This window comes from Cajanus cajan, chromosome 4 (genome assembly GCF_000230855.2).
Source record: "Cajanus cajan strain Asha chromosome 4, NIPB_CcT2T_4, whole genome shotgun sequence".
Lineage (NCBI taxonomy): Eukaryota > Viridiplantae > Streptophyta > Magnoliopsida > Fabales > Fabaceae > Cajanus > Cajanus cajan.
The window spans coordinates 65236987-65262907 of record NC_138520.1 but is presented as its reverse complement, the minus strand read 5'-3'; the positions used below and the strand labels follow the sequence as shown (position 1 = coordinate 65262907).

Here is a 25921-nt window from a genome sequence, read left to right as displayed (position 1 = left end):
AAAAGAGACATAACTTAAAAATTAATAATAGGTCAGGTCTGAATAACAATGATTATACTTGCTTTTATTATAGGTTAACAAGTTTAAAAATAACTTAAAAAAAAGTATAAAATCAAGAATGATTATGTTAAGTTAGAACCAAAATGATCATACTTGTTAAATAATGATTGTGACTAGTCTGTGTTTTACAAGTATTTGAGAATAGATTTAAAATCAATTATATGTAAAAAAAATCAAGACCCATATTTTCTCTTTTGTTTCTATTTTTACTTTTTAGTTATAAAATTGTTATTTTGTTTTTGAGTTACTTCTTATTTTCAGAGATTTAAATATGAAATAGAGATAAAAAATTATTGTTTTCTATACAAATATTAAAAATTGAGATTATAAAAAAATTATTATATTATTTTTAATATTAATTCTATTGTTTTTAATATTATTTTCCGTTACAAATCTTAAGTAAATGTTCAAAGGAGTTTTTGTCATGTAAAAACAAATCAATTAACATAGACACATTCATTACTTTTTAAATGTTGCTAAATTATTTTTTATTTTATTTTGACGAAAGAGGTCGCGCCTCCGCTGTTACTGCACGAAGGAGGTCACGCCTTCGCTGCCACTACTGTAGAAGGAGATGACACCTCCGCTGCCACTGTGTCTCCGCCGCCACCACACCTCTATAGTACTTCCGCATATAATATAAGGACTATTTTGCAATTTTAAACAAGTTAAAAAATTTGCTATTGCAGGTAATTTTGGTGCCTCATGAATGACCCATGACCTTAAATACTTCATGTTAGAAGGTCTCTTTTTTGTAAACTACATTTAATAAAATATGGTACTACTTTTTTTATTGATGATCAAAGTATGCATTAGTACATTTATTTATATAAAGATAAATACAACTATATAAGATAACAAACTTATCAAATCATATCTAAAATAAGAAAAATATAACTATCTAAGGTAATAAACTTATTTAAAGTCATTATGCAATATGTTGCAATTGCTTTCTATTATTTCTTATCTCTAATATTCTCCCTCAAGTTGGAGTGTAAGGATTATGAGCACCTAACTTGACTGTTAGCTCTTCAAACATCTTTGCACCCAAAGCTTTTGTAAAGATGCATCTTGTTGTTTCATTGTTAGAATATACATGGTGAGTATTGTACCCTATTGTAAGTGAGTGTGAATGAAGTGATGATCCACTTCTATATGCTTTGTTCTTTCATGATAAATTGGGTTAGGTGCAAGATGTGTTGTTTCTTGGTTATCACAATAAAGTATAGTGGGCAATCTGCACTCAACTTGTAAATTCTTCAGCAGACTTCTTAGCCAAAGTACCTCACTAATAGCTTTCCCCAGTGCTCTATATTCAGCTTCACTTGAAGACTTAGACACAATTGTTTGCTTTTTGGTCTTCCAAGAGATGGGTACTAATCCAAGCTTCATTAAATACCTAGACATAGACCTTCGAGTAAGTGGACATTGTAACGCCCAATTTATATAATAATAATTATATATTTTCTTATATAATATTTACGCAACTATATCATTAACAATATTTTTTTTAAAGATAAAAGATAAAGAAAAATAATATTTTGTGAATTTATTACATGATATATCGTTCTAAAATATTTACAATAATGTATTATTTTACACAACATTTCTTTCTTCCACTTCTATTACAATATTTACATTGATAATAGAAATAAATTTACAATAACAATTATAATAGATTCATCAAATAGCCTCCACATTTCAATTTCTTCTAAGAAAGACAACAACTATAATCACTGCAAAATGCTCTAGAATCCTAAGTAGATCCATCTATTTTATAATATATTTAGTTTTAAAAAAACAAAGAAAAGAGAGGAGTAAGAACAATATCCAATAAATACAATAATTCAAAAGAATATAAAGAATTATTTATAATCAATATTAAACATATATATATATATATATATATAATATATATAGATCATATATTAGATTTTCATGATACAATAAAATTTGAATTATACTTGTAGTGACTAGTCAGGATAAATGAGCATCATCATAATATCAACTAATAAAAGGATATTTCACCTTAACCAACAATAGGATATTTCACCTTCATTTCTTTTACTCATTTAAATCCCCAAGGTCAAACCTCCAGCTACAAATAATTCAAACTTTATCTTCTATAGCCATAGAACAATATTTATTTTCGTAAATACGTTAAGAAGTAACAATAAGACGAGTCTAAGATATCACAACTATATCATAGTTGATTATAAATATATTTACAATAAATATATTTACGCAAAAAGAATATATTAAGAGTACCAATGATATAAATAAAAATGATAATCATTATAAAATAATGAAACAATATAAAATATGAACACCTTAATAATTATTATAGACAAAATAATCAAAGGTTAAGCAAATAAATGAGGTTAGGGACACCCAACTAAATAAATATACATAAAAAAAATAACATAAATAAATAAACATAGTAATATATAAAATATTAAACAGATAAGGTTCTCCTCCCCCTTACCTGGATAAGCAAGAGCTAAAACTTGAGCAGAACCTCCCCCTCTGGATTCCCTCTTTCTTTCCCTCTCTTTCTCTTTCTCTCTCTCTCTCTCTCTCTCTCTCTCTAAGATTTTACTATTTCACTCAATTATATAATTTTCACCCCTGATGCCCCTATTTATAGGCATTCTGACGCACCCGGAACGGCCCGTACTGAATTCGGAACGGCCCGTTACGGTACCTTCAAATGTAGGCAAATTTTTCAACTGGAACGACCCGTTCTAAAATCGGAACGGCCCATTTCCAAAAAGCAGAACGACCCGTTCTAAAATTAGTACGACCCGTTCTGGGGTTCATTTGTACCCTCATTGACCATTATTTTATTATTTTTAATTATAAAATCCCTTTAATAATTCCATAAATATTTAAAATACATAATAATCATTCATTAAAATCTCTAAAATATTCTATATAAAAAGAACCCTTTTTTATTAATTAATAACTATAAAAAAAATAATTTTCATAAATATAAAGTATAAAATTTGGGATGTTACAGACATGATGCCCCATCCGAATCACAAAATACCACCAATGTAAGATCATTTTCTTTAAGTAGAATAATGCCTTGCCTTGGTGAGGATTTGAGGTATCGTAGCACTCTCATGGTTGCATCCTAATGGCTTTGTTGTGAAGTGTGATTGAATTGGCTCAAGATATGTACAAAATATGAGATCTCTAGACAAGTTATAGTAAGATATATAAGTCGCCCAATGAGATGGCAATATTGTGTGGGGGGGTTGGATAGGATAGCCCAAGATCAAGAACAAGCTTGTGGTTTTGTTCCATTAGGAAGGAAGTTGGTTTGCAGTTAAACATCTTGCACTCTTTCAATATGTCTAAGGTGTATTTTCTTTGACACATACCAGAAGCTCCTCAAGCAACCTCCAGGCCAAGAAAGTATTTCAGAGTCCCAAGGTCCTTCATGTGGAACTGTTGGCAAAAATATTGCTTGAAGTTGTTGCACATATTGGTATTTTTTCAGTAATGAAAAGGTCATCCATATACACCAATACAACTAGAAAGGTGTTTCCATTTGAAAAAGGGAAAAGGCTATGGTCTGCTTAGGACCCTTTAAACCTTTATTCTAAAAGAGATTGAGACAACTTAGCATACCAATTAGGGGTGGGTATGCGGACCGGTCTGGCTTGTTTAAGGCCCGATTCGCGAAGTCTGCATTTTTAACGGACCGGATAAATCCGGTCCGCGAAATAAATGGACTTAAATCATCAAGTCCGTATCCGGCCCGTGAAGCCCGCGGATAAACGGATAAGTCCGCGGGTCCAATTAAATCTAAATTGTTTAAATGAATATTGACTTAGATTTTGAATTTCTTTTCCTTTATTTAACCTATGAAAATATGAGGGAAAAAAACATATAAAATGATATAAATATACTTCTAATAATAACATCAAACATTATAAATAATAAATCAAAGTCTTAAATAACAAAGTTTACACATTCTAAATTTCTAATAGAAATATTTAAGTCTCAATGCCTTTAAAATTTAAAGTCCAAGCATACCAACTATTAACCAAATATTAAAGCCTTACTACCTTAAAACTTTAAAAGTCTTAATACACAACCAAACAAATATAAAACATTTGTAAGTCCAAGTACATCAAAGTCTAAATACCTTAAAACATCAAAGTCTTAATTAATATCTTAAAAACAAACATAAAATATTTGTAAGTCCAATTACATCTATCAAATATAATCAAGCATCTTCAATAATAAAATTTGAGTCCACATTTAAACGGGTAATCCGCGGGCTCGCGGATTAAATCCGCAAAATCCGCAGACTAAACGGGCCGGACCTAAAAATTTCGTATGATTATACAGATTAAAAAAAATGGGCCCGTTATCCGTGAAGTCCGCGGACTTACGGACTGGTCCGCGGACTCAAGTCCATATACCCACCCCTAATACCAATATTGCGAGGGGCTTGCTTTAGTCCATATAATAATTTCCTTAACTTGCAAACTATGCCTTCTTTAGGCACTTGGTAGCCCTATGGTGCTTACACATAGACATCTTCTAAATCTCCATGCAAAAAGGCATTGCTTACATCTATTTGATGGAGTTCCCAACCTCTTGCTACTATAATTGAGAGTAGGCATCTTATGATGGTCATTTTTGCCACCAGAGTAAAGGTCTCATTAAAATCCTCTCCTTCTACATATGTGTAACCCTTTGCCACTAAATGGACTATGTATTTCTCAACTTCTCTAGATTCCTTATATTTGATCTTGTAGACCCACTTACAACCTATGATCTTTTATCTTTGGACGAAAATTCTAAGTCCCAAGTCCCATTGTCTTCTAATGCTTTGAGTTTTAATGCCATGGAATCTTTCCATTCCTCTTGTTGCATGGCTTCTTGATATGTTTGAGGTTCTTCATGGCTAGTAATGGTTCAAGATAGGCTTGGTGTTTTCTTGAAAAACAATCATAATTAATGTAGTTAGTGATAAGGTAGACCTTACCTAGAGATTTTGAGTGACTTGAGTTCATACTAATAGGGTTTTCACTTGTTGCATGGTTGTAGAAATCATGAAGGTAATGTGGTGGTTGTCGAGCCCGAGGTGAAAGTTTTGTGACTTGGACCCCCTCATTTGTTTCCCTCTCATTATGAGCTTTTAATTCCACATTGTCCACTTGTTAGTTTTTTGTGACTTGTGCTTCTTCTCCATCCTCAATCAATTATTAATTTAGTTCAATAACTTTCCTCCCCTTGAGGTTTAGGATTATCATGGAATGTGCTTGTGGATGGGAACAAAATTATCTTTTCTTGACCCTTAATGAAAGGTAGTGTGTGTTCATAGAAGATCACATCCGTTGAGACATAACATTCATGGGTTTTTGGGTTATACACTTTCTAACCCTTTTGACCTTGTGGGTACCCAATAAATATACGTCTGTCAACTCTTGAGTCAAACTTGTCCCTATGCTTAGAGTTAGTTCCCATATAATATAAGAAACCTAGGACCTTTAAATAGTTATAGGTTGGTGGCTTGCCGAAAAACATTTCATATGGAGTGATGCCTTGGTTTGCTGCTATTGGAGTTCTATTAATGATATGAGTCGCGACTAGAACACATTCTCCCCAAAACCATATAACTCATGAAGTATCCCCTTTTCTTGTAGAAATTTTTTGCAAAGATGAATTGGTAAATCCGGTCTTGTTGTCACTCCTCATTTTCTTGATACACACGTTAAATTACGTTTTCACCATGTTGTAAAAATTCATTAGAATTTTAGTGATTTCATTAGTTTGCTTCATTAGATAGATCCAGGTGCTGCGAGTGTAATCATCCACAAGTGTGAGAAAATAAAGATACCCATTTATGTGTGAAACTGTGGTATTTCTGCCCATAAATCATAGTGTATCAAATTAAAAGGTTTGTTTTTGCTTTATTATTGCTTTGAGGAAAAAGAGGTCTACATTGTTTTGCTTTATGACATATATCACAACCATCAACTGTATTCAAACTAAAACTACATTTAAGTAATTGTGAAAGGTGTTAGAGAGCCTGAGTAGAGGGATGTCCCATTCTTGAGTGCCACAAAATGGTGGTATCTTTGTGAGTAGTTACATACAAAACTCCTAACAAAGTGGCTTTAAACACATAAACCCCATCGAGCATGCTACCCGAGCCAATTATCCTCTTCGAGGCTTGGTCTTGTATCACACAACAATTAGATTAATAAGTCACCACACATTTGAGGTCATGTGTTAATTTGTGTACAAATATTAAGTTATAACTAAAATCAAGGACGTGAAGCACATTAATCAATTTCATATTCTCATTAAGTTGTACAATTCCTACATTTTCTACCAAGACAGTGTTTCCTGTGGGCACTGTAATGTAGAAAGGACACTCGAGTTTTTGTACTCCTTTCAAGATAGAAATAATGGAGTCATGTGGTGTGATGCACCGCTATCTAAGATCTATTGGATCTCTTTTTTACCGATCATATTGTTATCTGATGATGACTTTCCTCTTAGTCATATTCCATGTAAAGCTTAAGCTTTGGTTGCTCCTTCCGTTTCTTCCTTCTTTTGGTATGCATCAGTATGAGCCACGTGGCAGTAGTGCGGTTCCTCTATTTTTTGCCTCCTCGTTGTGTTCTCCAAGAGTCCTAGTTGGAAGGATACCCTATAATCTCAAAATAGTTAGTTTTGATGTGTCGAATCTTCCCGCAATGCACACATTTAGGTTTAGGACCATCCCAGTTCTTTTGCCTCCAAGATGAGTTGAAAGCTCCTCCTATTTCATTCTTATTGTTTCCTTTCTCTTTCTCTGCGGTCAGATGCCCTTCTTCCCTTAAGATGTGATTAAAGGTTCATCTAAGTGAAAACAATGGATCAATGTTAAGAATGGTTGCCTTAACATGGTCATATTCTTCATTATCAAGGCTTCCAAGAGAAAAATGAACATTTTATTCTTCCTCTCTTTGCATCAGCTCTTTCGACACTCCACACGTGAAATCGAGAAGTGGCTGGAGTTCACTTAGTTCCTCTAGTAGGCCCTTGAATTTGGTGTAGAACTTGATTACACTTTGGTCATCTTTCTTCTGTAACAAGCATATAGTGTGCCATAATTAGTGGACCCTTGGTGCATTGGCTAGGACAAATCATTCTTCAAGATTGAGCTAAACTTCTTTAGTGGTGGGTGCATATGAGATATTGCTATGCAGCTTTGGATTTGTGGCATTTATGATCCACGCCATGACCATGGAATTTATGAATGTGCTCAACAAATCATCACTATGATCATAACTATAGTTCAAGTTCTCACATGAAAGTCTTGTGGTTTCTTTGTGTGTCATCAACGTTGAGCATTATATTTTGACAATAACTTTTCATCAATTTCCTTTACCGAAGCAATATTTCTTTACATGTGTCTATCCAAAAAAATGTCTTTTCCCCACATGGCCCACCCTATCATGTAATGAACTTAGGCTTCCAATGTTAACCTTGTTCATGTTTGACTTAGTATACACAAGACTTACAATGGTGCCTTTTTTTATTTTTTTTATTTCTCGTTGTAAATTTGTTGCATCTAAAATGTACTTAAAGGCAAGTGTATAACACTTTTTAGTCAATATATATAACTTTTAATTTTGATCTTTAAAAATAATTTAGTTAATTAAGCTATGAAAGTAATAAATTATTAAATCTTGTGAGGATTTTTTTGTGTTCCATAAAGGAAAAGATAAAAAGTGGTTACGTAATTAATAAATTATATATGTATCTGAAAGTGTAAAATTTGAAAACATATATAGAGCATAAGGTACTTTAAATAATTTATGCAACATTTGAAATTATAAATATCCTCATCACCAGGGGTGAATATAATAATCATATACTACAACGTACAACTGTATGTTAAAAGAGGGACATACCTTAAAAATACATACAACCTAATTGTAAAGGTTTTTCAAAAAAAGAAAGACCCACATTAATGTATATGTTCAAAATGATCAACCCAAGTTTACCCCAAAAATATCATACAACACATGAAAAGGGAAAAACCAAAGTAAGAAAAAGTGCATGTCTCATTTGTGTATACTCCAGTAACAACAATAATAATCATATACTATAATGTATCATTGTATGTTAAAAGAGGGACATACCTTATAAATGCATCCAACCTAATTGTAAAGGTTTTTTAAATAAAAAAAGACCCACATTAATGTATACATTCAAAATGATTGATCCAAGTTTACCCTAAAATTATCATACAACATGAAGAGGGAAAATTAAAAGTTAGAAAAAGTGCATGTCTCATCTATCTATACAATAGTAACGGTAATAATATGCATAATTTATTAAGGTATAGATCAGTTTTTTATTTTTTTTTAAATTAAAAATTATTTAGTATTTTATTTCGTTAATTTAAATCAATATATAAAATATTTTTATAATTATCTTTTAATTTAAATTATGAAATGGAATATCAAATAATTTTTAAATTTTTAAAAAAATTGTTTATTTAATCTATGATAACATCATGAAAGTTATATTAGAAGAAATTGTGGAAGAGAAAAGGTGAAATGACCCTTTAATTTTATTTTCCGAACAATGTTGAAATAAAAGCAAAACTACAATGTGTAAACTCAAGCAAATAATAACTAATCATGGAATTGAAATGTCATATTTTTATTTTATAATGTAAATGTGCAACAAAAACTAACAGTTGATCTTGATGAAAACAAACTTAATCCCAGAGAAATTAATGTTTTGTTAGACATTGAAACTATGCCTATTACATTCTTCTATAAGTGAGTGAGTGACTTAACAACACCCACCTCACATGTGCCTATTCAATTGCCTTCAATCTAATACCTGCCTCGCCTCAAGTGGCACGATGGACATTTATATTGCTTTAGGGTCTCAGCTTTTGCAGGGGTAAGCATAACACACGTCCCATGGTACCACCACTCACATATATCACAGCCAATCCAAAATTCACGTGGATTGTAATTTCCACCGCAACATCCACATTGTATTACAATTTTCCCCTGATCATAACCCTCATGTACAGACACTGGGATACTTTGTCCATCTCTAGATCTCTGCAAATTAATGTACAACAATGTGTCATACATGGAATATGCAATGTGGCCTCACATATGGTTTTGCATACACCAGAAGCCTTAACCAGTGCAATAATATATAAAACCAACTTATAGAATATTACTTTCCATCTTAATTATAAATAATATATAACCACAACAACCACTGGCATTAATAGATTCTTCTTTCATCCGTGTACAATCTCATCACTTCCTACAACTGCACATATTTTTCAATCACAATACAAGAGAAAGAAAAAACTTCTGGAATCAATGATCATCACTCGTGAGCAGGATACAACCAACTATTGATAGCATAAGTAATAACTACATAACTAACTAAAATAGTTAGCTAAAGACTTGCTCACAACTGAAAAGCTTGTTAACTGGACCAATAAGCCACAATTAGGACCTTGTTGTTTTCAATTTTCTTTATCTTCTGATCTTCTACATATGCTTAGCAAAGTAAATTGTGATGGTGAAAGTGGCTGAACTTAGTTCGGCAAGAAATATTGAGACTTGGTTTATATTATCTATTACAATGGGGCAAATAAGGATATCATCAATATGTCCAGGTTCGTGCATGTGAGTTTGTTTTCTGTAACTTTTTGTATTTTGGTCATGAATCACACTTCTTACCTCTCCCAATAACAATAATCATGTTAGGACATACTTCTAGAACCAATCTATGATTTTGTTTCTAAAAGATAAATAAATAATATAAAACCATCATATTTCATATAATGACATTGATATGTTGACTTTCATCATTATATTTTTAAGAAATTTTTTATATGAGCAAAAATAACTAAATCAAACCTTCAAACTAATAAATATTACGTCTAACAAATGAATCTATTTATTCATCATGCATTTTATTTATCTACAAGTAAATTCATCTAATTAATCTATTACAATAAAAATAAATAATGAATCGGATCCAATCCATCCATTTAATTTTATAAATGATTAGTAATTTATCTATTACTTTTTCAAAATTTATTGGATTATAATATGAGATTTTTATTGAATTGAGATTTGTTTAAGATTATTTTGACAAAAAATAATCTTGTGAATTTTAAAAGCCTATATAAAAATGTAATGATTTATAAAGAAGAGAGAGAGAAATGAAACATTTAAAAAATATTCATTTTTTAAAATATTACTTTTTATATGGATACATGAAAAAATTGTTGATGAATTGATTAGATGGATATTTTATTTTAAATAGATTGAAAGGATTGAATTTTAATGTAAAATTTTAATAAATTTAAATGAATGAATGAATTATTTTTTTTATTCAATCTATTATAATTCATCTAAAAAAATTATTCGATTCATCCATTAACAAATACTTAACTAGCCAAAAGAAACAATATCACTAGAAAAGGAAAAACACTTACTCTGGTGCTTCCTTGAGATTGGCTTCCACTATCCACCGTGGGCTTGTCCATAGGCTTCATCTCAGTCACAACTTGAAAAATGGTGGGAAGGTCATTGATCAAACAAAACAAACGTTTCCTTCCATTAAAAAAAAAATAAAAAATCAAGGAAACCATCAGTAGAAGGAACCCTACCCCCAAGTTGCTGAACATAAAATGCTATAATAAAAAAATTCAATAAAAAGTTTATATATTCACATCTCTTTCAATCAACAATTGCATTATTGCATAAATTTTAAGTTGAATGGAAAAAGAACAAAACCTACAAACAGTGTCATAAGTACTATTTTTACTATTATCCTATTATAACATTGCAATTAGATTTTTTTTCATATTAAATTAGTAAATCAAGAGACAATTAGTGTTCTTGTGTTAACTTACTTTCTCTTTGTAATTATACTTCGACTAAAAGCTCCTCCTTTCTCTGTTTTCATAAAATCTTTTCACTTACTCTAAAAAAGATTATCCAAATTCATGATTTGACAACAATAGTTATAAGAAATATTATGCTATCTTTAAAATAAATATAAAATGAAAGACTCACTCATACAATGATTAATGAAATCGGGTGTATATCATGCAATCATGTAAATGGTTAAAATAAGAGAGACGAAAAGTGATAAGAAATTAGAAAATGAACCACGAGTGAGAGAAGAGTTGAAATCGAATTTTATTCGATTTCTGCCATTTTCCATTTGGGGAGAATTGAGGGTTGAAAGAGAGCAAATTTTAGACAAAAAATAGAGTTAACCAAGACTTAACAGACGTTAACAGAATAATGATCACCTTTTAAGTTATTAATCTAATGTGAAGAAAATAATCTAACTGTCATGCTATAATAGGATGATGGTAAAAAAATACCTATTCTACTGTTTGTAAGTTTTGTCCTTTTCCATTTAGGGAGAATTGAGGGTTGAAGAAGAATAAATTTTAGGAAAAAAAAAATATTTAACCATAATTTAACAGACGTTAACAGAGTGATTATCTCTTGAATTATTAATATGATGTGGAAAAAATAATCCAAATATCCTGTTATAACACAGTAAAAACAGCATCTATGATATTGTTTGAGTTTTTTCCATGGAAAAACTATTGTAGTCACTAGTCAATCAAGGACAGACAATAAGACCAAGCAGCAACCTCCGAAAGTGGTATAACTACTATTTACAGCAGAAGATTTCTACTTCTGATTTCTCACACTACATTGTTCTGTTTTAAATTTTATACAATGTATTTAATAAATTACATTACACAATTTTTATTTTTAAGAATTAGAGATGAATTGCACACAGATACGTTGTTGTCTTAAGATTATATATATATATATATATATATATATATATATATATATATATTACAATATATATATATATATTTATATAACTACATAATGTATAAATATATTATGTATTACAATATACTATTTTTTTTATCCATCTACAATATATAATTCTATTTTATAATATATGCATTACAATATTTAATTACGATGCACTATTCTGTTTTAATTTTTATATAATATATTTCAATACATATATATATATATATATATATATATTGTAATCTTACGGTCAATATTATTAACATTCTTAAATAGTATTTTATAATTTAAATTGAATTTATCTATGAAAAAGTTTACAAAAAATGTAGAAGATATCCTATTTGTGTGTCTATATTTCGTTAGACAACTTTGTCCTTCAATTATACTTCAATTCTTTATCCTTTTTTAATTATATGTTTCACTTAAAGGACGAAAGAGAAACAAGATTTTACAAATGCAACAGTTAGACTAAAGATAAAATTGCTAATTATTCTCTAGCTCATTTCAACTTTCACATTCTAATAATTGCAGTTTTATTTTTTCATTCTTCTTTTTATTTTATTTTATTTTTATTTTTTACTTTTAAACATGGAGGAATGGAGTGTCTCTCCCTCTTTAGTATATACTAATGAAAAAGAAATATGTATATTTGTTAAAAAATAAAAAATAGAAATTATAAAGATTAAATAATAGTGAAAAATTTGCAATCAATATAATTGATTTGGGAGTAATTATAAAGGTAAAATAGGATAGAAAATGTGTACACCAAAATAATTATGTATTCTTTTTATATAAAGTATAAATATAGATGTATTCTAAGTTAATTGGTCTAAATTTAATTCGTATCATTATATTCTTATCCTATCTATTTTTTTAATAATCCAATTTAGTGTGATATATGTTAATTAATTATATATGGTTAATTATATTATGTTTCCTTTTTACTAATTATCTTAATTAGTTAATTGTTGCCTTTTCATTTAATTCAATATTCTTGATTTACGAGATCTCACATGATATTTTCTCACTATTTTATGATTCCTTGCTTTGGATCTGACGGTGAAAATGTTTGGTGTAATATTGAACCATTAGAATTAGGGCATCATGAGGCTAAAAGACTAAAATTGCTCTCTTGCGTTGCAGAAGAAAAAACTAGACACAAATGTTCACCTTTTCAATATAGTTAACATCATAGTCGATGGAAGCATGAAGCATCAATGGAGGTGTGAGTATGAAGGTATTGGAAGCGTCCCTTTTTGGACCTCAATGAATCAATAGAGAACGAGGTAGAGAGGGAAGACTTCTAGCTAGAGAATGAGGTCTGATACAAAATGCAGAGGCCCCAAAGCAAGAGATTTGTCTCGCTATGTGAGGACCTTTCTAGAGGGGTAGTATGCATATATGCATAATTAAATGATATTTACCTTCAAGGGTTTTTCGCTACACAAGATCATCAGGAACAACAAGAGGTGTTCTAACTTCTTGTTAAGACTATGTTTGTTTGTATATTTCCTTTTATGCTTGTTTGTATGATCTTTGTTAATTATTAGTACCTTTTTTTGTGTGTTTCTATTTAGTGGTAGTTGTGACTTGGTATTATGTAGTTGCATTCATGGGATTGTTACATCTACCCATGGTTGCAATTGAAATGATGAATCCCACCTAAGAAAATGATTTAAGACATGAAAAGAGTTAAGATGATGCTTCCTTAATTTGCAAGAGAAGGGAATATTCCCTAAGTTTTCAAGGATAATAAGTTATGTTTTCAAAGGAAAGGAAAATATTTTAAAAATGATGTTCCTTTTAGTGATTATGAGGTAGATCCTCTTCGGTGGTAGACCCTCTTCGATCATAAAAGAGCTTGGAGTGCATATCCATGACTAAGTTATAAGAGTACACTCGCCGTAAAGATCCCTTACAGTTGCTATGATATGAACAATCTATGAGAAAAAAAGTTTTTTGCCGCTCAAGACGAGAAAGGAAGGGAAAGGTAAGGCTAGGAGGCTACTTATATCAATGGAAGGGATGGTCACCTTCAAACTATTGGCTGAAATTGTTAAAATTGAACAATAACTTGAAAGTAATTAAAATGTTCATATTTTAGTATATTTTAAAATGAATATATTACATCAATTTTATTTTTATAAAAATGAAATATCAAATCATGATGGATTAATATAAAATTTTGTATATATCATTTAAGAATAAAGAAATTTTGATCTAACGGTTGAATTTACAAAATTCACATTTAATATAAAGTTATTGAGCGATGTAATACTTAGTAAAAGTTATACTAGTGTTATTATAACTCTCCTATATATATATAATCAAATCGAATGAATTATATATATTTATCCTATATTGTTCTACTACTGTTGTACCGTAGTATGTATCAATCATACCCAATACATGAAGAGTTAATCACCTATACACTGTCAGTGTAAAGCTTTTTTACACTGATCTGATTGATTGCCAGTGTAAAAAACTTTACACTAACAATGTATAGGTGATTAACTCATACATGAATTTGCCTATTTAGCTCTCCAACACATTAATTCCGTTAAAACAATTCTCAATTATAGACAATAATTGTTCATAGAAATTTGCAACATTAGACTTTAATACTTTGAACATAACCATGGATTAATATACTTAGTCTTAACCCCATCTCAACATCACAACACTTTCATTTTGGCTGCTGCATCCAAAGGTAAACTCAAACCCCCATTAGTGTAGAAACAACATTCTAGATCGATTAAGATGGACATTTCATATTGGTTATATGCTAATGTAGATGTTATTAGATATAGAATAAAAGTGATTTATCACATTCATTAAAATTTAAAGAATATAGGAATTCAAATCAAATTCTAACCAATTTTACATTGGATATTTTATAACCAATGTAAAAATAGTTGTTTTAAATGATAATAATATTATTGTGTCACTTTTTTACATTGATTGTTACATCCAATATAGAAAGAAGATGTAAAATCTCATCATCATTCCTGTATATAAGATTCAATCATCTAATTTATTAAAATTGAGAAAAATAATTAATTTAGTTCATAACAATAAATTTATCTTATTTATATATATTTTTCTAAAACTATCTTATATTAATTTTCTTTCCTAATTAAGATTCATATTTTCTAATCAATTAGAGTATATATTTTTAAATAGTTTATAATTAATGCATTTCTATCAAACTAAGAACAACTAAGTTTGGCCTAGTGATAGAAGTTCGAATAGTATGCATATAGTCTTAAATTCGAACTATAGTATCATCATTATAATTTTGATGAATAAAAAAAAGAACACACATTAATTAAAGATATTTTAGTCTACAATAATTAATATATAAGATAATATAAATTAAGTCTTATATAAAGAAATGAATAATTATTTTAAAATAATTTTTATAAATAACAATGGAAGTATTAAAACTTTTGTATTAGTGCGTCAATATCATCATGTTTTATAGTTGATTACAATATACGAACTTTCATAGGGACAACTGAAGCGGTCAACAATTTCTTTCCCGTTACTAAGCCTCAAATTCATACGAAATTAAAACTTTTCAATCCGCTAGTTGGAGACATCTAACTATCTTGCTGTTAGCTTAAGATTGTTTTAGGAAATCTTTTACTACATCTATGATCAAGCAATAAATCACAACATCTGAAAGAGAAATTGTGGACCAGCCCAGCTCCGTGAAGCCGCACCCAAAAGGGAGGTCCATAAGCCTTTTTGGTTGAAGGACTTTGTTTAAAGAGTTTTGGGTCTAATAAACTTTACATCGAACTTTAGAACAATGAAAATCTATACAAATTCTATGGCAGTTCCAAAAAAGCGCACTTCTATATAAAAAAAAATTATTCGTAACACTTTATGAAAAAAGAAAGGATATTGGACAACATTGAAAACTTTTTCATTAGCGCAATCTATTTTTACGGGGAATATGTTATTTTCTTATTAGATTCTTTTCCCTGAATCAACATGTGGACTCAGACATTATATGTAGTCTTTCAAGTATAGTATAACATCAAATAGTATATTTCGTTACAAGAAATATTATATATAATGATATACAAAAGTATCATTATAGGTACAATATATATAACAATATATTTATTTGACATATAGTTACACACAATTTTAGTGTTGATTATAAATAAGATTTAACAATATATTTTGTGTGTCATTATAGTCTATATTTACACTTTTTAACAATATACCAATATATATTGTATTTATTATATGAGTAAAAATAATTTTTAATAACATGTATAATGTCACTATAGATTATGTATCACTGTATAACAATTTTCTTGTAGTGTGTATTGCTTGTAGTGGGTATGAAAAATGTAATTATGTTAGAATCATTTACTTTCTTTGCTTCTATTAATGTTAACCCTAGGTCTCTCCAATAACTAGCTATCAGACTTTGAGCCATCACCGAATTGTTAAGTCATCCATCCATGATAATGATTTAAATGAGCGTTTGACACTAACTCCAATTGTAACCCATATTTAAGGATGTCCTTATAATGAACTTGAATCATGAAAAAAACATAGATATACTAGATTATGTACGTTACTCTTCTTCAATCAATCAAAATTGAAATTTTATTTCAATAATATACTCTCTTAAAATTTTAATTATGATAGAAGGAAGGTACCAACAACAGTAATGTTAAGTTTTATCTTTGAATTATTAGCACATATGAATTGTAATGGTAGATTATACCTTTCATTGCGGTTAAGACGAGCTCCACAGTAAAAGGCAACGCCAAACAACCAAGCATCACTATGCACAGCAACAAGAGAGAGCCAGTCCTTGCGGCTAAGGTCATCCCTTGCAAAATTGATTCCAAGAGTTGGTTCTGGCAGCTCCGGTGGAACTTCTGCAGATGGAAGAGATACTTCCCATGTCTCATTTGAATGTCCATAGAGGCACAAGTTATCCTTGCCTTAAAGAACACAAGACATCAAATTTAATGGAATATATGTCACACCACCACATGTATTAATAATCCCAATTAAACTAAAACCCAAGAAAGTGAACACGACTTTGAGTGTGACACTTTTTTTTTAATCGGTATTTTAAGGTTTTGCTTTAAATTAATATGACTTAACCGAAATGTAAGTAAATTTTAATCAAAAATTGTTTTCGTCGAGAATCAAATTTAGATACTATTTAAAAAACTTAATCTTAAATTCTACATTAATCACTTATGTTCATCTCCTTAATTAGTGTCACACTCTACTATGAGATTCAATTCATCGAAAAAGGGGAAAACCCTAATGATATGCATATGCTATATCATTTCCTTATTTACTAGAACCATGCACACCCATTTCATTTTGCCACAAATTCCGTGCATAAAATTGAAGCCTGCTACGTTGTTAACTCCAACAGCCATGCAAAATTAACGCACACACCCGATAGGGAATTGAAACAAAACGAACCTCGACAAAAAACATAAAAAATAAATCCAATTCTTTTACATGAAAGTGAAACTAACATTGCACAAATTTTCCTTTACCTGGATCGCAGAGGCCGTAAAATTCATCAACGTCTGAGCCAAAAAAAAGGCAAGAAAGTGATGAAGATGGTGAAAAGAAAGAGAGAGAGAGAGAAATTGGAAAGGGAAGAGTAGTGTACCGTGAGTGAGAGCGCGGATGATACCAGTTCTTCGGGAACTATAGTCCCTGAAGATCTCTTCGACGGTGCGGGGTGTAGAAGCCATGCCCAAAAACCTAATTGATCCAAGAATACATACACAGCTGAAGAATGCGTGTGTGCAAGTAGATTGCACTGAAGTTAAAATGGGTTTGCCTAATCAACTAGTTTGTTTAGCCTAAACACCACTTTTATTTTTAGGTTTGTTGAGTTAAAGGGTATTTTATGTATTTTTATTTTTTAAATAAGATAAGAAAAATAAAAAATTACACTATGCAATTTTTATTATTTTATTTTAATTTTTTTATTACATTTTTTACCAGAATTTTAGTATGTACATTTCACAAATGAGATGTTTATTATATATTATTAAAATTTATAATAAATTATATTTAAATAAATAAATACTTTTAAACATATAGATTATATTTTAAATTTTAGATAAATAATTTATATTTTAATGTAAAATTATTTTTAATATATTTAAAATATTAAAATTTAATTTATAAATAAATATGATAAATGAAAATTTGAAATAGATAAAAAGTTATAAACTTTTTTAAAAATTTATAAAAATAATTTTGTCAAAGAATAATTTCTAAACACACTTTCCTACGTTTAATATATAAAGGTTGGCATGAAATTAGCATTTTAACTTGTGCAATACACAAGTTATATTTTTAAATAACTTCTTTTAAAAAAGACACTTGTGTAATGCACATAGTAAATATTTTATATAACTAAATTTTATAATAAATAAATATTTAGATAAACTAAACTTTTGATCCTTCTATAATATTAAATATGTAATTTTTGTCTCTTTATTTTTAGTTATGTAATTTTAGTCATCCAATTTTACAAAATTAATAATTTTAATCATTTCATTGAATCTTATATGTTAAAATTATACCTCTTTACCTTCTATAATATTAAATATGTAATTTGGTTGTAAGGTCTTTCCCGAGACATAGGAGATTAATTTGTTGTTCTAAGGTTCAATTTTTATCTATATTAAAATAATATTTAACTAGTAAAAGACATGTTAAGCGAGTATAAATTAATTTTTTCTTGTCAGTTTTGGGACATTAAGTGGATCATGTCTATAGATTAAAAAAAATCTGTTAAAATCATAGTATTAGTTATGATCTAACATAAATTAAATAATATAATATTTAAGCTAAATTTTACTTAATTTTTTTAATCTTATTAAAACAGCAAACTGAGTTGAAAGTTAGATGAAAATGAGAATTCAAAGTATAATTTAGTCTAAATAATATTAAATATTAATTATCATGTTATCTATATAATGTTAAGGCATGATAAATAATGTTACAAATTTAATGACTAAGAAGTAGACATGTATGAGAAGGTTGTGAATAGAAGGATTAAATTACAAAATTTGAAATAAAGGAACCAAATTTGTGAATTTAATATTTTAAGACCAAAAGCGTAGTTTTATGTAAATATTTTTAAATACATAAAGTATTGTATAATTAAAAATTGTAATAAATAATTATTTCTAAATATATGGATTATATTTTAAATTTATGATAACTAACCATATTTTGATATGAAGTTACTAGTATTTTAACTTGTGTAATGTACAAGATATTTATATAATTAATTTACTATAAATAAATATTTTTAATCATATAATAATTAAAATTTATAATAAATAAATATTTTTAATCATATACATTGCAAAGGGTCTTAGAAAAAGTAAATGTGACAGTCAAAGTGTTGGGCCATAGATTTAAGGGCCAGAAATACCAAGGTTTGAACTAAGCACAAACATTACCAAACTAAGCAATTAATACAATACTGATCCAGCTTGTTAGCTAGAATGATTCTAAAATGGAAACCTAACTAGATAAGCTAATTCTAAAGTTACAAAAAATGAATTAATATTTGATCAGTTTCATGATAAACCACTCCCAATGTCCAATGATTAATAGCCTCTAAGGCTAATTAACCAATAGAAAACATTTTGATAACGGTAAAATATCTAAATTGTACAGTAATATTTCATCCAGCTAGGCTCTTTAGTAGTTCTGCTGGGCCTTGTATTACTCTTCAAGCTGCATGATGGGCATTCATATTGCTCTATGGTCTCAGCCTCTTCAGGGGTAATATCAACACACTTCCCATGGAACCAACACTCACATACATCGCAGCCGATCCAAAATTCATTTGGATTGTAATGTCCTTCACAGATTCTACATTGTATTATTGCCTCTAGATTCGTAGAGTTTTTCTGAGTAGATTTGCTTGAACTACCACCCTCGGTTGGCACGTTCGTAATTCGTAATTTATTCCACTTAGTCACAGCTTCGAAAACGGAGGGAAGATTATTGATCAAACTAAACAAACGTTGCCTGCATGAAACCATTAACTCTTGTTGAAACTGCTATGTCAGAACATTTTATAATATTTGATTGCACACACAAACTACCTTTGGAATTTGTCAAGTCTGAATGCAAGATAAAAGGCCACAGCAAGCAACCAACAATCACTGTGCACAGCAACATAAGAAAACCAATCCTTGCGGCTTTTGCGATCTCTAAAGAAATTGATTCCAAGAACTGGCTCAGGGAGTTCCGCCGGAACTTCCTCTGCTGGTAGGGCTACTTCCCAGCTCTCATCCCCATGACCAAAGAGGCACAGATTATCCATGCCTTAAAGAAACACATCCAAGACTTAAATTTAATGATCCCATGCAAGAAACCTAATGCTATATATCATTTAAAGATAAACAGCACAAGAACAAGAACCATGCATATATGCACAACAATTCACATGTAACAAATGATCTAATTCCTTTACATGTAACAAAAAAGAGAAGATCACGTACTACCCTTTACCTGGATCACAGAGGCTGTAAAATTCATCCGCGTCTGAGAGAAGAAAAAGGCAAGAAAGTCAAGAACTTGGAAGAAGTGAAAAGAGGCATTGGAAAGAGAGAAGAGTAGTACCACGTGTAAGAGCGTTAACAAGAGCAGTTCTTCTAGCCCTATAGTCTATGAATATCTCTTCAACGGTGCGGGGTATCGGAGCCATGTCCGCGACCCAACTCAGTATAAGCTAAATGGAATTGTTTTTAACGAAAAGAAAGTTGCACTGTGAAAAAGAGAGGGAGGGAGAACTCGCATGTGTGGTAGCAAAAGACCAGTATGCTCATATATATATATATATAAATGAGAAAGGTAGAGGAAATCAGAAAAAGCAAATTAACTGGAACTAACAAAATAACTGAAGTAGTTAGTTAGTATAGTTACAGTGTCTATATCACACTTTAGTAGACTTGGGCAACCTATATATGCTGATGGACAACCACCCAACAAATAAATTTTTTGAGGACTAAAGTACTATATATAGTACTAAAGTAGATCTTCCTCACTTTTGTTGACTTGGATGGGATGAATTTGTTGATATATGCACTACTCTAACTTATTACCTTTCATTTTGTTTGTGTATATGGAGAGTAGTTAAGACCTTTTTGACATTAAGTGATGGCAACATTTTTATATGGAGAATTTTTATCCAAATTAATGACAGGTTTATATGTTTATATATACAAATGCATGGTGTATATATAAATTAATATATATTGTGTTGTTCTATTTTCTCTGTAATATGTTGTGAATTGATTGGTTAATCATACGTTGTGCCTTTATTTAATATTAGAGTTTTGAAACTTTCATTATTATTAAGGTAGATTATTTTGAATTACAAGGTATAATCGTAAGAATATATATATATATATATATATATATATATATATATATATATATATATATATTCATATTCATGTTAGTGTTTTGTACGTTTCTTTAACTCAAAACTTATAACTTATAACAATATAGCCTTTTTAAATTAAGAAAATATTATATTATAAAACTTCTCCAAAAAACTAGCAGTTTAGTCTAGAAATGAGAAATTTGAATATTATACATATGATTTTAAGTTCGAAACTTACTATCGTTTAATTGACAGAGGGAAAAAAAACTTCTCAAATTTGTTAATATTTTAGCTGGTCTAATGGTCTTATTATTCTATTTTTCCTATAACTAAGAAAAGAAGGTATATAATTAAGCTTGTGGTTATAAATTTGTTCACATTAGCTATAATATTAATAACTTAAATTACATGTTAAACAAAAATAATTGCAGATTTCGGCATCCTGTTAATTAAAGTCAAGACAACCAAATATTTTATAGCTCATTAAAGCCATCGTTAGGATAAATGAGTCCCCTGTTTGATGATAATTTTTTAAAATAATAGTAAGAATTATTATTCAATATCATTAATTTTGAAGTTATATATATTCTTAAAATTCTAATCCCCTAAATTATAAATAAAAATTAATTGTTATAACTAGTGTTGTAAATATCGGATTAGACCAAACGGTCGGACCAATCATGGTGTTCACACCAAATTAGTTTGCTCATCAGTTGGAGAAGTTATTGAATCAGATCAAACTGATGGTTTCTGTAAAAAAAAAAAAAAAAAAAAAAAAAACAGTCCCAGTTGCCAATTTTATTTATTTTTTTGTTTTTTTAAGGGAAATATATTATACATTATAATATCTAAAATTCATTATTATTACTCGTCTTAAAAAAACTATAAATAAAGAATTTTTTATCATATAATTAAACAAAATTAATTTACTACAATAATAAGCTACATGATATTTTCGAATGTTAATAAATAACTTAATAAATTACATCACGTGAAACTAAATTTGTGATATAAAATTAATATTTATTAGCTATTATATCAAAATTTAAGTAATACTTTTATGATACTTAGTATAAAATTCAATAATTTTAAGTAATAAAAAATTTCATATATTTTGGCCCTTGATCATCTTGTACAATAATTCTTAAGGACGACCGTTATTTTTCTAATGTCTCGAGTTAGTAATATACTTGTGTTTAAAAAGTTATAAACCTTGATTGCTTTGGCATAGTTGCTGGTGTATGTGTTGTGTGATGTATTCTCTAACCCTCGATTGTGGTTTAAGTCCCTAGGATCATAGATTAGGGTGCGTTGCATTCTAGTTTCTAAAATAAAAAATTTGAAACCCATAGCTTTGGTTGCTGTAGTGTGTCAGCATGAGCAGAATCTAAATGAACCATCTTGTGCAGTGATAGACTTCTATGTTGGCTTTCTAGCCTCTTATATGCCGATTCTAAATCGTTTTCGTTGAGTTTGACTTCCAAATGTATTTTTCCTAAAACTTGAGCAAGCATATTCTGATTTGTTTATTTCATTTGATCAAATTCTAACGGGGACACTGTAAGTGTAACAAGCATTTTCCAAATTCTGAGTTTTCTAAAAGCATAATTCTAAACAGAATCCATGAACTAGTACAAGTGATGTAGTTACAATACTACACTGTCTATGACCTGCCCCTCCTCAAATTGCATGATGGACATTTATATTGCTTTAGGGTCTCAGCCTTTGCAGGGTTCATCATAACACACTTCCCATGATACCACCACTCACAGATATCGCAGCCAATCCAAAACTCTTGTGGATTGTAATATCCTGCGCAGCTTCCACATTGTATTATGATCATATCTTCATTCATGGTGTTTTCCTGATGCTTGCTTGCACTACCCTCGGAGGGCTGCTCCGTAGTTGGTTTCCAGTTAGCCACAACTTCAGAAATGGTCGGAAGATTATTGATCAAACTAAACAAACGTTGCCTAACATTAAGAGTCAAGGATACCATCAATTAGTACAAGTTTTATATGCTCACTTCTCTTAACTTGAACTATTACCAATATCATGTACCTTTGAATTTGGTCAAGACTATAAGCGGAGTAATAAGCCACGTAAAGCAACCACGAAGTACAATGCACAGAAACATTGGAAAACCAGTCTTGGCGCTCCATGGTCCTCGCAAAGTTGATTCCAAGAACTGGCTCAGGAAGTTCCGCAGGAACATTCGGTGCTGGCAGTTTCAATTCCCATTTCCCATTCGGATATCCATAGAGGCACAACTCATCATCCTTATCTTAAAAAAACAAACCCCAAACTCAAATGTCAAAGATTCCTTACAACTTACAAGTAACAAAAAAGAAAAGATCACATATAATATAACCCTTTACCTGGATCACAGAGGTTGTATAATTCGTCGGCATCTGAGAGAAAGAAAAGGCAAGAAAGTCAAGAACTTGGAGAATAAAAAGAAAGAGAGAGGTTTTGTACTACATACCCCGTGTAAGAGCGTTAATAAGAGCAGTTCTTCTACCCTTATAGTCTCTGAATATCTCTTCAACGGTGCGGGGTCTCGTGTCCATGTCCAAGTATATATGTAATCGTTGTAAAAGAAAGTTGCAGAGTGAAAAGAGAACTAGCATGCGTGGTAGCAAAAGACAAGAAATTACTAATTGCAAACTGAGAGTAGTTAGTTACAATTAAACTGATGAAAAAAAAATGAATTAGTTAGAAGAGTGAACAGTTGGAGAGAGAGACCTTGGGAGTTGATCGAAACTCAAAAGCGTGGAGATCAAAGACTGTAAAGAGAGAAAGTGAGGAAAAATACTGATGTAAAAGTAAAAGTACTGAAAAAGGCTAATTAGTCAAGATTTTGTTGTACGATTTGCCCAGATAGCCAGTTTCCTTCTATTAAATTCATTTTAGATCAAAAAAAGCCTCTTTACTGATGCAAAATGTTACGTGCACAAGCAATTATTATTAGTTTTTTAACAATGATACACGTACTGACGTACCATACAAATGTTCATACAGTAATTTGTGGAAACTCATTTTTTTTTATCTCTTCATCATTAACAAAAGTAATAAATTAATAAATAATATGATGGGGAGAGAAAAAGAAAATATTATACAATTTATTTTACAAGTATTGTACAAATATATGAAAACAGAATGCGTTTTGTGAATATTATTTTGAAACCTTGAATTTCCAATGAACAAGAGATATATATTTATACAAGTGAGTAGATAATTCTGGTATAACAACTAACAAAGAGATTGCACAATTCTAGGAGATCATGATAAGGTTGTTATGATAGATAGGGTTTGTTATGGTGACTGAGTTAACAGGCCAACACGCCCCCGCAAGATGGTGGTGGAGGAGACAACACCAATCTTGTCCAAGAGAAAGTGATGGCGTTTAGAAGCCAATGGTTTGGTAAGTAAGTCTGCTAACTGGTGGCTTGAGGGCACATGAGACACTTGAAGCGCTTTGTTAGCCACGAGATCTCGAACAAAATGGTAGTCTATTGCAAGATGTTTCATCCGAGAATGAAAAACTGGATTTGCACATAGATAGGTTGCACCTATGTTGTCTGAGTACACTATAGGAGGACATGGAAGTTGTACATGAAGTTCTTTAAACAACTCTTGAAGCCAAAGAACTTCGGTGACAGTGGAAGCAATGGTGCGATATTCTGCTTCTGTCGAAGATTTTGCTACCGTAGTTTGCTTCTTGCAAGACCACGAAATGGGATTTGAACCGAGATAAACAATGTAGGCACCAGTGGATTTCATATCTCTAGAATCACCCGCCCAGTCTGAGTCACAAAATGCATGCAGCTGGAGAGAATTTGATTTGCGGAGATGAAGACCAAAGTCTATTGTTCCTTTGAGGTAGCGTAAGATGCGCTTTGCAGCTTGCATATGTAAGTCAGTTGGTGCTTGCATATATTGGGAGAGCTTATTCACGGAGAAGGCAATGTCGGGTCGTGTTAAGGAAAGATATTGTAAGGATCCAACTAATTTGCGATAGATAGTGATATCACATGTGGATGCATCACCCGTGGTAGCAAGGTCACAGGTAGTAGCTTGCGGAGTGGTTACTGGTTTTGCCTCATGCATGTTGTTACTATGAAGGAGATCACGTATATAATGATGTTGTGTTAGAAACAAGCCGGACTGTGTCGGTACAATCTCAATGCCTAAGAAATGAGTGGGTGCACCAAGGTCTTTTAAAGAAAACTTTGCTGCTAGAGCTTTCCGAAACTTTGTTAAGAACATCGGGTCATTGCTTGTAAGTAAAAGATCATCAACATAAATGAGGAAATAAATAATGGTACTTGCTTGGCTGTATACGAATAGAGAGGTATCAGATTTTGAGTTTGTGAAGCCATATTCCAAGAGAAAGTCCTTGAGAGCATGATACCAAGCCCTAGGGGCCTGTTTGAGTCCATACAGTGCCTTGTGCAGCTTACAGACATGATTTGGGTATTGAGGGTGCACAAATCCTGATGGTTGAGACATGTATATATCTTCAGCAATAGTGCCGTGGAGGAATGCATTATTGATGTCCATATGACTTAGG

General features: G+C 30.4%; 3 protein-coding genes across 5 annotated transcripts; all 3 read right to left on the bottom strand.

Moving 5' to 3' along the window:
• Nucleotides 1-8726: 8726 nt before the first annotated feature.
• LOC109791713 (PHD finger protein ALFIN-LIKE 2-like) lies at nucleotides 8727-17794 on the bottom strand. The gene is made up of 5 exons (XM_020351041.3): nucleotides 17593-17794; nucleotides 17474-17506; nucleotides 16675-16897; nucleotides 10565-10682; nucleotides 8727-9161 (listed from the first exon to the last, which is right to left on the bottom strand). Exons 1-5 carry the CDS (start codon nucleotides 17675-17677, stop codon nucleotides 8925-8927), a joined length of 696 nt encoding a protein of 231 aa, XP_020206630.1. The 5' UTR covers nucleotides 17678-17794; the 3' UTR covers nucleotides 8727-8924.
• A 1542-nt stretch (nucleotides 17795-19336) lies between these two features.
• Nucleotides 19337-20814, bottom strand: LOC109791709 (PHD finger protein ALFIN-LIKE 2-like). Of its 2 annotated transcripts, none has more exons than XM_083072826.1 (4): nucleotides 20586-20814; nucleotides 20472-20504; nucleotides 20063-20285; nucleotides 19337-19985 (listed from the first exon to the last, which is right to left on the bottom strand). In XM_083072826.1, the coding sequence occupies exons 1-4, from the start codon at nucleotides 20665-20667 to the stop codon at nucleotides 19616-19618; spliced, it is 708 nt and encodes a 235-aa protein (XP_082928952.1). In that variant the 5' UTR covers nucleotides 20668-20814; the 3' UTR covers nucleotides 19337-19615. The 2 variants fall into 2 exon arrangements, with proteins under 2 accessions (XP_082928952.1, XP_020206626.1); XM_020351037.3 differs by having other exon boundaries at nucleotides 20583-20805.
• A 2036-nt stretch (nucleotides 20815-22850) lies between these two features.
• On the bottom strand, nucleotides 22851-24350 carry LOC109791716 (PHD finger protein ALFIN-LIKE 2). Of its 2 annotated transcripts, none has more exons than XM_083072824.1 (5): nucleotides 24094-24350; nucleotides 23834-24004; nucleotides 23727-23759; nucleotides 23410-23632; nucleotides 22851-23321 (listed from the first exon to the last, which is right to left on the bottom strand). In XM_083072824.1, exons 2-5 carry the CDS (start codon nucleotides 23976-23978, stop codon nucleotides 23012-23014), a joined length of 711 nt encoding a protein of 236 aa, XP_082928950.1. In that variant the 5' UTR covers nucleotides 23979-24004; nucleotides 24094-24350; the 3' UTR covers nucleotides 22851-23011. The 2 variants fall into 2 exon arrangements, with proteins under 2 accessions (XP_082928950.1, XP_020206632.1); XM_020351043.3 differs by having other exon boundaries at nucleotides 23834-23971; nucleotides 24094-24348.
• Nucleotides 24351-25921: the final 1571 nt, after the last annotated feature.